The 15,941-nt window shown below is 33.9% G+C and overlaps 2 protein-coding genes across 2 annotated transcripts; one reads left to right on the top strand and one right to left on the bottom strand.

Annotated features, from left to right (window-relative positions):
- Positions 1 to 1,033: 1,033 nt before the first annotated feature.
- On the bottom strand, positions 1,034 to 11,247 carry LOC134275247 (uncharacterized). Its single transcript, XM_062757518.1, has 4 exons — positions 11,220 to 11,247; positions 3,903 to 4,040; positions 1,240 to 1,327; positions 1,034 to 1,152 (listed from the first exon to the last, which is right to left on the bottom strand). The coding sequence occupies exons 1-4, from the start codon at positions 11,245 to 11,247 to the stop codon at positions 1,083 to 1,085; spliced, it is 324 nt and encodes a 107-aa protein (XP_062613502.1). The 3' UTR covers positions 1,034 to 1,082.
- A 346-nt stretch (positions 11,248 to 11,593) lies between these two features.
- On the top strand, positions 11,594 to 15,941 carry LOC134275270 (uncharacterized). Its single transcript, XM_062757546.1, has 2 exons — positions 11,594 to 12,024; positions 15,331 to 15,941. The coding sequence occupies exons 1-2, from the start codon at positions 11,775 to 11,777 to the stop codon at positions 15,924 to 15,926; spliced, it is 846 nt and encodes a 281-aa protein (XP_062613530.1). The 5' UTR covers positions 11,594 to 11,774; the 3' UTR covers positions 15,927 to 15,941.

The following is a 15,941-nucleotide window of genomic DNA, read 5'->3' on the forward strand; positions in this document are numbered from 1 at the left end:
GTTTAATAAAAATATAATTAATGGTTTATTTAAAACTTAGATAAACACATATTTTGAAAAGTGAGGTCAAGGTCAAAAGAAAATTCAAGGTCAGAATAAGTTGATGCATTAATAGCTCTCAGCAGTATGTATTAGCATATGAAGTTTAATAATATATCTTTAATTGTTTATTCAAAACTGATCTATACATTAATTTTAGAAAAGTGATGTCAAGGTCACAGGAAATGTCAAGGAAAAAAAGATTGAAGCATTGTAAAGCTTACATCAGTATGTATCATCATGTGAAGTTTCATTACACAACTTGAATGGTTTCTTTAAAATAAAGCTAAACACTAATTTAAAGAAAAGTTAAGTGAAGGTCAAAGGAAAAGTCAAGGTCAAAAAATATTGCTACAGTTGGATAGTTTACATCAGTATATGCATCAACATATGAACTTTGATAAAAATATCTAGAAAGTTTCTTTAAGCTCGATGGAAAGACAGATGGAAGGGTGGAGGACGAACATGACAAAAACTATACGTGTATTCCTAATCATGGCGTGGCATAAAAAACTTGAATCTACATTATATGAGGATGCTTCCATATCAAGATTATACAAGCAAATTCAAAGAATTGTGGTCTCTGCTTTCTGTGTTTTAGTGAATGGGATGCCATAATTTATGGCAGATTGTGTGTCAAGTATGCACCCCTATCATATGTCAATTTATGAAAATTAGGTCAAAGGGGAAAAGTCATAGCATTCTCAAAAATATTTTGTTGCAGGTAATGTACGTCAAATATGAAAGTCCTATCTCTTTTTCAATCAAACGTTATATATATAAATATATATATCAAAAAATTCTGATTAATAATCTCCTTACCCTTATGTTTTTTTGTTAGAGAAAATAGTCTATGACTGCAAAGTAATTTGATAAATAAAAAAATTATAAGAGATATTTATGTACCAAATGGTATTCAAGTACATGAAACAAAAACAAAGGAAACATTCTGCGAAGTTAATATGTTTGTCCTGATTATTGGTTGTGTTTGTCCTCCCTGTTACTCTTCTCTCTTGTGATCTGCTCATAATCAGTATTCATTCTTATATTCTTATAGGCCTCCCAATCACATCAGCATATGTCTCTCGTAGTTCTTTAAAGGATTTCATACATCTATTGAAACGAAAGTTAACTCTTAAACAGACACTAATTACGATTATGAATACAAGAGTTTCTTTGCATCATATAATTGACAATTACCTGCTTTGGTACCACAGTAATATAGCCAGCAAAAGGGCAACCAAACCAAGTATAGTTGATATTGGTATACATATAGACAAGCAGGCCTCTAAAATTTAAAACAAACTGAATTTATAAAAAGAAGGCATCGAAAGTCAGTAACTGTCACTTATGCTAAGTCACAAAAGGGCATTCTGTAAGAAACTTATAAAAGTTTGCATATTTGATGGCCAAAAACTAACTTGAAATCTACACATTTGTCTTATTTTTATAGTGAAACATTAAATAACGCAAGTTACTTGAACTATGTCCGCAATAAAGTCTTAAATAAATAAAATAAAATTAAAAAAAAAGCAAAAAAACTGACAATGATCTAGAAAGCGGGGCAATGGATAGTGACCTTATGACGTATGATAACAAAAGACTCAGTCTATCCATAGACCCTATAGGTTTATAGTCTATCAACAGTTTATTCAAATCTTTTAGATATGGTCCTTAATTTACTAACTCTTGAGAAAACCGGCATAATATGAATGTATCTTCTGCTTTTAACATTCCTTACATAAAAAAAATTAAACTCATAAAAACTTGATAAAAATAGCAAAGAATTTTATTCGGTTATCATACTATGTAATGCCATATGCTGACTGCTTACTGCCAACTGCTGACTGCTTACTGCCAACTGCCACACATACATGAATACATTTAATTTTAATATTGATATTAATGTAAATTTTCCAAAAAAAGGCGCGGATCTACGACGTTATTTCCAAAAGGGTCACTTTGGTAAAAAAAAAATCCAACCCAGAAATTTCTTGACAAAAAAAAAAACAAAACAAAAAACGTAAAGTCCTTCCCTAAATGTGAAATTTATTTCGGTCGGGGAGAGTGGGTTACTTATGCTTCATACCTTCATGTCTATGACATTTTTTATACCAACTTAACGATTCCGCGATTTCGGGAGGGGGGAAGTCTAAGGTCCCTTTTGATTTTTTAAATACATTAAATAACTCTTATTTGGTTTAGTTTGTGTATTAAATAACTTTACAAATTTCAGAGTTGTGGCCTGGACCCCTCTCTCTAGATCTATGCATGTAAAACATATCTTATTTGTAAAAACAAAGAGATATAAAAGTTTGATCGGCGTTTTCTTGGAGGCCGGGCCCAAGGTCAGTTTTAGTTTGTTTAGTTCATACATTAACCCATGACTGAACAAATTTTAAAAGCCCCCCCCCCCCTTAAAAAAATCTATGCATGTGAAACATTATAACACACAGAGATATATATCTTTCATTTGAGGAATTTTTTAACTTTAGAATATAGTAGAAAAATGATAATATATTTTCAAAACATCTTTCTCTGCGAAACGACAATTTTTTTTTTCTCTCTCTCTTCAAAGGTTTTGTTGTCTCCGGGGGGGGGGTGTTACTTCTTAAAAGATTAGAAGCAGAACACAGTCATTTTATTACCTATTTCAAATAAGAAAAAAAATTACTTTATCAATCGAATACATTTTATAAAACATAAGATAATAAATATTGGTCATTTAATCAATTTAATCTTACCAGGGTGACCCTCTTGGAAAAAATAACCTGGATCCGCGCCGGTTTTTCCTTCTTCTTTTTGTGAAAATTCACATAAATATCAATATAAAAATAAAATTTATTCATGTTTGTGTGGCAGTTGGCAGTAAGCAGCTGACAGTTGGCAGTAAGCAGTCAGCAGTTCGCAGTAAGCAGTTGGCTGCCGTATATGGCATTCCATAGTATGGTTGTAACCAATATTTGCCCCCTAAAAACCAAACTTTGACAGAGAAATATATAATTATGTTCTGAAACAGGGGAATATATACTGACTTCAAAACACTGAATATTTCACCAGCAATGACGTCATATGTTTGAAATGACGTCATGAAAATGACGTAAATTTACAATTTCCATGCTTTTCTACAGAAAAATGTATATATTTCGTCAATATTTTGAGTAAAAATCACCGAGCGCAGGTCTGATCAGGCTCAATATTTTTAATATAATGTGTAAAATGATTATATCAATGAAATATGTAAATATCGTTCCAGAGCAAACTTGCGCTCTATAAATGTTAAAGCTAAAATTGTAGAAAATTTGTCCATTTTGTCCACTTTTTAAAAAATGATATAAAATCGGACTTGTTCGTGACGTCATAATAACAAAAATTGTCGGTTAACCACTTTGAACTATGATATGTTCTGTTAATTTATATTTCTCATATAATTTATAGATTGATTGATTGTATACTGTTTAACGTCCCTCTACAGAATATTTCACTGAAATGGTCGTCACCATTGCCGGTGAAGGGCTGTGAATTTAGGCGTACGCTCGGCACTTACGGCCTTTATAGAATTCAGCACATTTCAAGAATTTTTCAAAATTTGACTTTTGTGGGGGCAAAGATATGCAATATACCGCATTTAGTTCTTTCAAAACATTTTAGCATGAATTTGTCATGACGTCAAAAATATAATGCAATGATTAAAAAATAACTCAAATTACATAATGTGATAAGTGTCAGATAAATTGCGCTCTTCGTGAAATATATTGGGGTAAGCGATGTATTTAACATCCTTAAGAATTTTCAGAAAGGCACAAGTTTTTTTTTTTCGTTCATTTGCTGCCATGATGATTATTTTAATATTTTTGACTTACCTTCTTCCTTCCTAATTAAAGAACAAGACAATTCTGACACTGATTCATCAGTTGAAGAGGTTGTCCTTTCAGTAAATTTTGAGATGAAGTCGTAAGATCTAGTCGCTTCATTCTCTTCTCCTGTGTTAATGGTTGTGTCTGATAAATGATATGATGTATTAACAAATTACTTTCACTCTAATATTTCATTCTTAATAAAATTTGTCTTTTATCACCAAAATAGAGTTTGGCATACATAACTAAAATATCTCAGTCAGAAATATCACAATTAATTTTTCTCTAATGATATCAATACATTACGGAGAAAATTGGATTATTAAACGGCCGGGCATCTGATTTGTTTAGACTTATGAAAAACATTCTGTTAGCCATAATAAAACCATATAATATATTTATGCGATATATACTTCCCAACCAAAATTTTATTAATACATGTCTATATCTAGATGACTTTTTATTCTGTATTATATGAGGAAAAACAATGAAATTTATTAATATCAATTTAGAATCAAATTACTTGCATTAGTACTACAACACAATAACAAATATTTCATAGTTTATCGAAGGTTTTTCACCTTGTATGTCAATATCTAATAGTTTATTCTTTTTAAATCCTGCTGATATGAATGACAAACAAGAATTTTATTAAGAATTTTATTTTCAAATGTTTCAACTACATGTATCAATTAAGGCATTATATATAGACTCAAACGACATTTAGGCATTACCGTTATTATTTATAAGGAGTAAAGATATAAAAATTCAAAACTGCAAAAGTCAAAATAGTATTTATTCTAACCCCGTATTTACAGCAGCTGATAATTGTATCATTTTGAACATGTAATGGATCAGATGGATGAATCTTCAAATGGGAATGAAGTTTCACTTCTCAATCCGTAACTCATATTAATTGATTAAATTGGATAAAGATTGATTGATTGATTGTATATTGTTTAACGTCCCTCTTGAAAATTTTTCACTCATATGGAGATGTCACCGTATGCCGGTGAAGGGCTTCAAATTTAGACCTATACTCGGCACTCAGGGCCATTGAGCAATGAGGGTTCTTTATCGTGCCAGCGCCTACCGTGACACGGGACCTACGTTTTTAAGGTCATATCCGAAAGACCCGTGACTTTCACTTCTGATGTCGAGCACTTGGCGAAGGAACAGTCGCTACCTATTTTTACGTCTTAGGTTTGACACGGCGCCGAGAACGAGAATCGAACCCGGGCCTCCCGATCACGAAGCGAACGCTCTACCATTAGGCTACCGTGAACGGTAATTGGATAAAGAAGTCAAATTTTCTCAATTCATAAATATTATTGTCTAGGCAACCTTTAGCCTTCCTGTTGACATGGGTTTTCGTCCCAGTCTCGATACACTGGATTGAAAAAGGATTCAATCTGATGGTGTCTTTGCAAAAATTCTTTAACTTATCCAAAATACCAGATACAGGTAATACATATGACTTTCAGTTCAAAACTAAGGGTAATTTACTTAGTACATGTCGAGCACGCAAAAGTCAAAGTTAATTGATTTTCTGTCATATATAATTTTATGACACAACATATAACCATATAAGTCATATTTAGTTCAAGATATTTGTTTATTGCTTTTGTTATCTATTGAAATTCAAATTCAGTGAATATATGTATGGGTTTTGAATAAACATATTTCCTGTCAGTGTACATCTTACATTTATTTTAATGCTATTATGACGATATATATATATCACCTTCATGATATTCAAAGAGTTTTCTTCCGTTCGATTCTTATGATTGATTGATTGATTGTATACTGTTTAACGTCCCTCTCCAGAATATTTCACTGATATGGAGACGTCACCATTGCCGGTGAAGGGCTGCAAATTTAAGCCTATGCTCGGCACTTACGGCCTTTGAGCAGGGATGGATCTTTATCGTGGCACACCTGCTGTGACACGGGGCCTCGGTTTATACGGTCTCATCCGAAGGACCGCCCCATTTAGTCGCCTTATACGACAAGCAAGGGGGTACTGAGGACCTATTCTAACCCGGATCCCCACGGGGCGATTCTTATGAAGAAATCATGCATTTCTTATTATGAAGAAATCATGCATTTCTTATTTTGCAAGTGTTTTCTTTTTTTTCATGCATTAGATTTTGCACAAATTCTGCTTCATATGAATATAAAATCAGATCGGCTAATAACGGGGCTCAATTGTCCCATGGGAATTCCACATAGATTGTTTGGAAAAAAATAATTCTTCGATATTTTGTTTTTTAAAGAAGGCCCAGGAAATATTTATTATATAAATATTGCATGTATTCGAGTGTAACATTGAAAATTATCACCCCAAGAAAACCATTGTCAACCGAGGCGCAGCCGTGGTTGATAATGGTTTTCGAGGGTCGGAAATTTTTAACGTTACACTCAACTACATGCAAAAATTTATTATATTATACTGAATGTTTATACAAATGCACATAACAGTGAACCGAGCGCGCATAAATTCTGCGCAGTCGCTATTTTTTGGAATATCACCCGTCGTCAAGCAATGTTGACTGTTGCTACGCTGGAGGCGTGGCTTCATTATTCAGCGGGTAATAGTGTTTTTGTTTAAAAATGTTTCTCGACCAATCAGAATAAACGTATTTGCATGAAAGTATACTATTATAAAATAATCATTTGATTTAACGAGTTTGGCATAAACAATGTCAACATTTTGTAAAAGAAGACTGAGGGTCTTATGAAATAAGTTCAATGTATTCAAAAATATTCGTACACCCGCTTTAATATTTAAGCAAATTAACATGTAAATATAAAGTTTAAATCTATTGTCCTTATATGCTCTTGTTATATTGAGTTTTATGCCATTTTAACTACTAATACATACTAGTGTCTTTCTTTACTATGGTAGTATGATCAAAGACCAAGACAGAAAATAAACAACTCACCACAGCAGAGTCCTGTTATCCTGTTGTCCCCACTACTAACTGTCGCATTACGGATGATAACTGACTCATTATGACATTTTTCATGTCTTCTTGTGTGCAATATTGGATCAGATGTATAATTCAATTTCACGTTTTCACATGTAATATTGTCAAGAATGCTCGCAAAAATATGCTTGGTCCAAAAAATTATTTGTGTTGACTTTATGCAAACATTTATATTTTCTATACTTGTGGTATTGGTGAACGTGGTGGAAAAAGAAATATTCAACTGAAAATAGTGAAAATAATTATTACCCTCAGATTGTTTAAATTTTAATAAGGCCATTCCAAGCTTTTTCTCTGTTTAGCGTCCACCCATCTTTCAAAAACCTACCTACCTATTCGCAAAAAACACACAAGCCAAAACATAAAACACAGACTTAAAAGTCATAAAAATGAAGCCTTTCAAATGATTTGATCTAACAAAAGTGCTTTCATAGAAGAAATATCTATTCTTAAGCAAAAATAAGGGATTAAATGCTTAAAATACACCCAAGATAACTTACTGTACAGAATTATTTGGAGAAATTTACATAATTCAAAAATTTCAGGACTCCTGATGTTGTGTGTTTTTTTCTCATATGGGATTGTCAATAACTAAGGCGCACGCGGACGCTAAACATAGAAAAAACTTGGGATGACCTAATTCAACATATATTCGTATTTTATCATATTATTATTGTATCATTGTGCATACAAAGCATTTAATATACATGTATATTATTCATGGAAATTAACATTTTGCCCTCTGTCATTTAGTACAGTGTACACATTAAATTTTACTTTTTTTAAATTTTGCAAAGAATGATTGAAAAAAATTGATATTCAAAGAATGGGGGTATATGTGTTTAAAAAGTCTGTTTGTTAAATTTATCTGTTCAACTATAATAAAGTATTTGTTTTTATTAACCTTAGATATATCTCTAAATAATTTTAATTTAAAAATATGGCATATTAACAGATAGATTTATTAAAAATAAATATATTTTGAGATTTTTTTCTGAAAGATGTAGACAGATTCAACATCACTTTGTTAATGTTTTCCACTAAAGATATCAAATATTCTCTTTGCAAATGAATACTTTTTAATTTTATAAGTTTTAACGTAAAATTATTGTGATTTGGAGCATACATATACCCAAATAAAATATGATATCACGCTTCTTTATGTTCGATTTTGGCTGTTGAATTTTTAGAGGAATGTATGAAAATTAACCTGCAAAGATATGTCTTTTACGGGCGTTTTAGTTAGACTAGTTTATGACACAATCAAGGTATTCAAATTAAACAAAAATCAGTTTGACAGAAACTTTTGAAGGTATGGACCTAGCTACCTTAATTACCTTAAACGTTAACTGTTGCAATCACACGATTAAGTGTATGGCTCTCGTCGGCTTTTGCATCATAATTAATGAGCCAATTTGGTAAAATCAACATAAATTAATGCAATAGTGGGGATCAAGGTAGTTTATAAAACCGACAAACGTTGTTTAGAAAGAGTATATGGACATTATCCTATAAGGCTTATAAATGTACCTACATGTAATTGCAAGAGACAAGAGACACAGAAAATTTAACATGTATCATCTTTTCAGTCGTTTTGTAAGGATTAACGAAGCATCATTTTTATTTATCCTCTAAAAATTTGGACATGACACCTGTCGAAATTAGTTCTTTAGTTGTGCCCCGCTTTCGCTAAAGCGAGGGGACATTAAATCTCATTCGTCTGTCCGTCCGTCCGTCACAAATACTTTAACCTTGGTAATATCTTTTGAATGAGAAGAGATAGGGATTTCATATTACACATGTATATTGCTCGTGACAAGACCTTTCTAAATATAATATGATTTTTGACCCCGTGACCTTGAAGTTTGACCAACTTTAAAACAAAATTAACATTACTTTGAAATGGCCTTAACTTTTGAATGAGAAGAGACAGCCTCTAGTAGGGCTTTCATATTAAACGTCTGTATTGCCTCTGACAAGTCCTTTCTAAATAAATTTTTGACCTTGTGACCCTGACCTTAAAGTTTGACCATCTTTCAAAAACTTAAGCCTTTCTCATGACTTTTTAATGAGAAGAGATTGGGCCTTCATATTGGACCTGTGTATTGCCTTTCCATATACACTTTTATTTTTAATCCTGTGACCGTGTATTTTTACCTAATTTAAAAAAAATAGACTTCAAATTGGCTATAACCTTTGAATGAGAAAAGATAGGGCTTTCATATTAAACCTGTATATTACATGTACCTGTGCCATATCCTTTCTAAATACACTATGATTCTTGTGACCTTGTCTTTGAAGTTTGATATAATTTTCAAAAAAAATTTCCTTACAACTTTTGATTGAATAGAGATAGGGCTTTCATATTCAACGTAAGCATTTCCTGTGACAAGATATTTCATAGCATGCTACGATTTCTAATCGCTTGACCTTGACTTTCACGATTGACTTAGTTTTTTTCAAATTCATTTTTCTCAAATTCAATTTCGGTGATAACTTCTTAATGACACATGAAAGGGCGTTCATATTTGACACAATATGCCATAAAAATAACATTTTACCCACAAATACACCCCAAAAGCGGGGGACAAAATTTCTTTTTATTTGCTTGTTTTATTTATTTCTTACCGAAAAGACAAATGAAGTAAATGAAAAATTGGTTGTCATTAAAAGATCAAATGCACTGCATATACTGTTGAACTGGTTTTCTACGTCTTCTCTCGATTTGTTGAGATGCAGTGGGATATTTTTACAACTGGAAACTGGACTGTTCGTTAATTTATATTCTGTATAATATTGAACGACAACGACGGGTATACCTGGAATAGGTCATAACATAGGTAACTCCATTTTACTTATATAAATAAAATGAATATTATTAAAATGTTAGTGATACGAAAACATTCTTATTAAGAAAATGTGTATGTATATGCTTGCCTGTATTGTCAATGAGGTTATTTCTATATCATTAATTTTTCATCGATTTGAACCTTTTTATCCGAAAACAAGAAAGCTTATCAGTAAGCGAGGTTAAACCAGATGACAAACGACAGGCTACGCATGCGCGAAAATGCTAGAGAGTTCGCACCTTCGGTAACTTGCCCCTAGAATAATTCGCCCTATTTGCATTAGAATATGCCATTCATTGGCAAATCGCGCTTTTAAATCCGCACATCGCATTTACATAATTCATTGGCAGATCCGAATTTCTCTCTAATACATATACTTTTATATACAAACTAAACATTGATTCTATGGTACAAGCATTTCTAAAAAGTAGGAAGAATAGAAACACGTAAATGAACAACTTGAATGAAAAGCAACATTCAACGACTAGTTCTAGCTTTTAAAAGATAAAACAAGTTTTCGCCGACATTACTTTTGTGCATTAAGCCTTGCCAAATTATTTAATATTTCGGCAATCCAAATACCGTTTGATAGTGGTCTTCAGCAACGGCTTTTAATGTGTGTGTGTGTGGGTGGGTGTGAGTGTGAGTGTGTGTGTGAGAGAGGGTGTGTGTGTGTGTGTGTGGAAGGGGAGGGGGGTGCTCCGACAAAAAAATCTGCGTATTACAGAGCTGTGCTACACGTGAACCATCAGATCTCTATTTTTCCCATGATAGATTTCTTCCGTAAAATTCAAATCAGGTGTCAAGTTCCAACCATTATGGGTTACATGTATCAAAATAGCCCGATTTTTAAACTGACAAAACTTATCGTAGAAAAAGTTTAACAATTTTGCTTTGAAACTACAATCAGTCATTTAAGTAGGCAGATCATTGTAGAAAATGTAAACAAACCTACATGTATAATCACCACACCTAGACATTTTCTTAATTGAATTTGGTTAGAAAAACATGCATATGGTCCACGTATTGTAGTCCTTTTTTTTTAAAGGACAGCAACTTGTTAGATACTTTTATCGTGCATGTTTGAGAACATTCCACATTCAACAAAACTTCTAAGTTGTACAGGACTTTGTTTGGCAGGAAACAAGGGCATTATATATCTCCTGTTTGATATCATTCACTGAACAGCTCATGGTAAGACCTTAAAGAAATACTATGTTTACGTTATGTTGCACATGCATAAAATCTCAATCTGAACAAAGATGTGTTGACTAAATGCAAAGCTCACCTAACAGTAGGAACGAAAATAATGAGAACTCCATGAAGGTTTTCATTTTAACCAGGAAGTAAGAGCACGATCTGCGACATCGCGAACATAAAAAAATAAATACATTGGTTACATAAATAAAGACTTCTGTATGCGTGATTTTATATACTTTCCTGTCCATTATGATAAGGAATCTAAACAATATTTTCTGCATTACCTCTCTGTTCGTCTAGCATTTCAGTCATTCCCACTTAGTTTTCTGCTCCTTTTTCTTAGGCTTTTTCAGCACGTTTTACGACATCATTTTAGCATTTTTATGATTAATATCATCTATTTTATGCATATAAAATCAGATGACTTTATTTTACGGGAAAAGGTATTAATTTTTTGGTCGGGATCGGCCTGCGGCCTTGGGTATATATAAGTCGGAAAGCTCGGGATCAACATTCTTTTCATCAACTTGCTGGATACAGAGTAGGTTGAATATTTCTTTGTCAAGTTTTTTCATAATATTTGTAAGAAAAATTTTGCATCTGCCTTAAATATATTTAAATTTTGGTTAATGGATAATAAATGTTCTTAATACTTTTTTAATCCAACGTATATATTTTCTCTGGATTGTGCTGGATTTACAGCCCGATTAAATGTGACACGACAGCCATTTTGAATATATTGTTGCAAATTTTTGCCCGTAGCAAATTTATCAAAAAATTTGTATCTGGTGAATTACAATTAGTAATTTTTTGTTTGTTATTTACTATAACGAGCGGAAATGCCTCCCAAAAATAAGACTAAGCGGAATTGCAGACTGAGAGACAACGAGGGCAAAGCATCAAGGTCAAAGAGGTCAAGACAAGAGCGACCAGCGGTAGCGATAGAGGTTGACGATAATCATACAGTTCAGGAACCAGGTCCTTCAGGAAGCATCGCCGCCCAAGAGAATGTAGTTGGTGCCAGAAAGTCAAACTCTACCCCACTGGCCCCAGCACCTGTGCCTGCTTTGGCCATTGAATCTCAATCAGGTACAAGCATTGGTTATGAGAATCAATATGTAGATAGCATTCATTCACTATTGGCTAGCAATGTCTCTAACTCATTGAAGTCTAAAATCATTAGTTCAGCATACATAGAGATTAGTTTGTTGCTTGATAACACTTCCCTGACAGAATCTTCAGAGAAAAAAATATTTTTTAATGAAAAAGGGGAGTTGGTCACAAGAGAGGTTGTTAAACCTAGCAATAAGATTCAAAATATCAGTAAATGGACAGATGCATTCTTAGTTTACTCTAGCATTTATGCTTCAGCCCACCCAGAATCTTACCAGGGTTTGCTGAAATATTTATATGACATAAGACTCGGGGCATCAAGATGTGGGGAGGGGGATTTGGGATGGAAGAAATATGACGAGCAGTTTCGACTTCGCCGCAGTATCGATCCCACCATAGATTGGTCTAAAGTAGACTATGAGTTATGGTTGATGTTTATGTCATCATCCCCACAATCTAAACTAACAATTAAACCGATCAGCCCAGCTTACAACAAGTGCTATAATTTCAACTTCAAGGGTCATTGTGACAGAAATTCTTGCCAGTACATGCACAAGTGCATTAAATGTTCTGGGAGTCATCCACAATATTTGTGCCCTCAATCTAATTATGTTGGGAAGTCCACAAGTTACCCAAGGGGACCACTGCAGGGACAGCCTCAAGTTAGACCCCTTTTGTCACACCCAACCCAAACCCCAAGACCACAAAGGTATATGGGCCCTAGGAAATTCCCCTATTAATGTGGAAAAGTTAAATGAATATTTGCAGCCATATCCAGACAAATATGCTGCTAATTATATAAAAAATGGGTTTTCAAAGGGTTTTGAAATAAATTATACAGGCCCAAGGTGTCATGTGTTTTCAAAAAATCTTAAGTCTGCAAGTGAACACCATGATGAGTTGATGGAAAAGATAAGTAAGGAAATAAAGCTTGGCCGAATCATGGGTCCTTTTGATCAACTTCCAATTTCTAACCTCCATATTTCACCAGTTGGTATTGTCCCTAAATCTGATGGAGGGTGGCGAATGATTACCCATTTATCCTATCCTAGTTCCCAGGGGATCAACGACTTTATAGACCCAGATTTATGTACAGTGCAGTATGCATCATTTGATGGTGTAGTCAATATGATTGCAAATTTGGGAAGGGGCGCATTGATAGGTAAGATGGATATTAAAAGTGCTTTTCGTTTAGTTCCGATAAATCCAGGGGATTTTGACTTGTTAGGTTTCTCTGTAGATGGATTATATTACATAGATAAATGCCTTCCCATGGGTTGTTCCATTAGTTGCAGAATTTGGGAAACATTTGCAACTTTTCTACACTGGCTTGCTCAGTTCAAGTCTGGATTGAATACATTAGATCATTATTTAGACGATTTCCTTTTTGCAGGTAGGTCTGGTAGTGATGAATGTGAAATTCTAATGTCTACTTTTAGTAACTTAGCTGGGGATTTAGGGGTACCTCTAGCCCATGAGAAAACTTCTGGTCCAACAACAAAATTAATATTTCTAGGTTTTGAAATTGATACACTAGAGATGACAATTAAGATCCCAGAAGCTAAGTTAGAAATCCTGAAGAGTCTGATTGAAAATTTTTTAGATAGGGAAAAAGTTACACTGCAAGAAATGCAGTCTTTAGTTGGAATGCTCAATTTTTTTCTCAAAGGCAATCAGATCTAGTAGAGCTTTTATTCGAAGAATGTATGATGCATTTAGTGGAGTTTTCAAGCCACATCATCATATAAGATTATCAGTAGGAATTAAAAGTGACCTTAGAATGTGGCTGGTGTTCTTGAACCATTTCAATGGGGTTGCTTATTTTCCTAATACTGTATGGGAAGATTCTAGCATTTTACAGTTATTTACAGATAGTGCAGGTTCAGGTCATTTAGGTTGTGGTGGTTACTTTAGTGGAAGTTGGTTTTTTCTCCAATGGCCAAAACATTGGAACAACCAAGAAATTTTGAGAGACATGACTTTTCTTGAGCTCATACCAGTAGTTTTAGCAATAGAGATATGGGGACCTAGGTTGTTACATAAAAAAGTTCAGTTTCATGTTGATAACCTTTCATTAGTTAGTGTCATCAATACCCAATCTTCCAAGTCCAAAAGAGTGATGGAATTGGTAAGACATTTGGTTCTTAGACTGATGATCAATAATGTTATATTTAGGGCAAATCACATTAGTAGCTTGGATAACAAAATTGCAGATTCTATTTCTCGCAAACAGTGGTTCCGCTTCAAGACGTTAGCACCAGAGGCAAGCACCAGACCAGACCCTCTTCCAGTAGAATTAGTCAACATGATTTACAGATTCAAATGAATAAATTGCTAGATGCTTCAATCTCTGAAAACACTAAGACAGCATACGAAACAGGACAAAATTCATTTTATAATTTCCGGAAAGAATTTGGGTACGAAATTTCATGGCCCCCACCTCTTAGAGATGTTGTTCACTTTGTTGCTTATCTGTCACTTAAGAAGTGTTCCTATGCTACGGCAAAATCTTATCTATCTTCTATTAGTTTTCAATGCAAAATTCACAATTGGGTTGATGAAACAAAGAACTTTCTGGTTGTAAAGGTTCTTGAGGGTATGAGAAGAACTGGTAGGTCTGCAGATGCAAGGCTACCTATAACCTTGCAGTTGCTTACTGAAGTTGTTAGGGTTTTATCGAGCATTTGTAGCAATAGTTATGAAACAAAATTGTTCAGAGCTGCTTATATATTAGCCTTCTTTGGTTTTCTCAGAATAGGGGAATTCACATTGTCTGCTGGTAATAGTGTTCATACAATTTTACAAGTGACTGATGTTCAATTTGAAGCTAATTACTCCAAGGTTTTTGTACACATAAGAATGTCAAAATGTGATCAGGATAGAAAGGGGGTTTCTTTAGCCATTGATAAAAGTGGGGGAATCCTGTGTCCAGTAGCAAGTTTGATAGATTATCTTGCAGTAAGACCAAAAATTAAAGGGCCTTTATTTATCCACTGTGGAAAAAATCCCCTTACCAGATATCAGTTCTCTTCGGTTTTGAAAAAATCACTTCAGGTTTTGGGGGTTCAGGGGCATTATAGGGCCCATTCATTTCGTATCGGGGCAGCCACTGCAGCATTTGAAGCGGGGTGTTCACAAGATGTCATAATGGAAGCAGGGCGTTGGAAGTCTAGGGCATACAAATCGTACATAAGATGTCCTGTTGGGCAGATGTTGGGGGCAAATAAGTTGTAATTTTGTAAATATAACAAGAATTATTCAAATTATTGCATACATTTGTAGAGGTCTCTGAAGTTAAAGTCTGGTGTGTGGGCTCCTCTATTATTAAGAATGCAATGATGGCATCAGTATGCAGACCGGGGGGAACAAATCTTGGATTGGATAGATTGAAAATAAATATCTGGTGGCAGGGATATTCAGGTTTGAATTTTTTGGGACTTAAAAGAAAGCTCTTTTTTCTGACAGAATATGAGGAATCCCCAGACTTTTTGGTTATTCACTGTGGGGCAAACGATTTAGGATCAATTGATCTGTATACTCTCATTGAGAAAATTAAATCCCATCTAAAGATTATCAAGACTCGCTTTCCACATTCTACACTTGTTTGGTCACAGATGCTGCCACGAAATAAATGGAGGTATTCGGGGGACAATAAAGCAATGGAGCGTTCCCGTCTTAAGGCCAATAGGGTAGCTGCTTCATTAGTGTTAGAGTTGGGGGGTTGTTACATAAAGTACCCTGATTTATTGAAAAACATATCGCAATTTCTGTTGCCAGATGGAGTACACCTCAATGACCTAGGAAATAAACTTTTTCTAAATAATATCCAAAGGGGGTTAGAATTTTTCCTGTCAAAGCAAGGAAATGTGTATCCTTAAACAAAACATCAAGAA

This window comes from Saccostrea cucullata, unplaced genomic scaffold, assembly GCF_032062105.1.
Source record: "Saccostrea cucullata isolate Sc308-1 unplaced genomic scaffold, CSIRO_AGI_Scuc_v1 ctg2667, whole genome shotgun sequence".
In the NCBI taxonomy this organism is placed as follows: Eukaryota; Metazoa; Mollusca; class Bivalvia; order Ostreida; family Ostreidae; genus Saccostrea; species Saccostrea cuccullata.

Excerpts from the sequence above, each read along its gene's own strand:
- LOC134275270 (XM_062757546.1), top strand. The coding sequence starts at position 11,775 with ATGCCTCCCAAAAATAAGACTAAGCGGAATTGCAGACTGAGAGACAAC. Across the intron at positions 12,025-15,330 it reads GGCCATTGAATCTCAATCAG|AGGTCTCTGAAGTTAAAGTC; the intron begins GTACAAGCATTG and ends ATACATTTGTAG.
- LOC134275247 (XM_062757518.1), bottom strand. The coding sequence starts at position 11,247 with ATGACTGAAATGCTAGACGAACAGAGAG. Across the intron at positions 1,328-3,902 it reads TTTAATTAGGAAGGAAGAAG|AGGCCTGCTTGTCTATATGT; the intron begins GTAAGTCAAAAA and ends TTTAAATTTTAG. Across the intron at positions 1,153-1,239 it reads TTACTGTGGTACCAAAGCAG|ATGTATGAAATCCTTTAAAG; the intron begins GTAATTGTCAAT and ends TCGTTTCAATAG.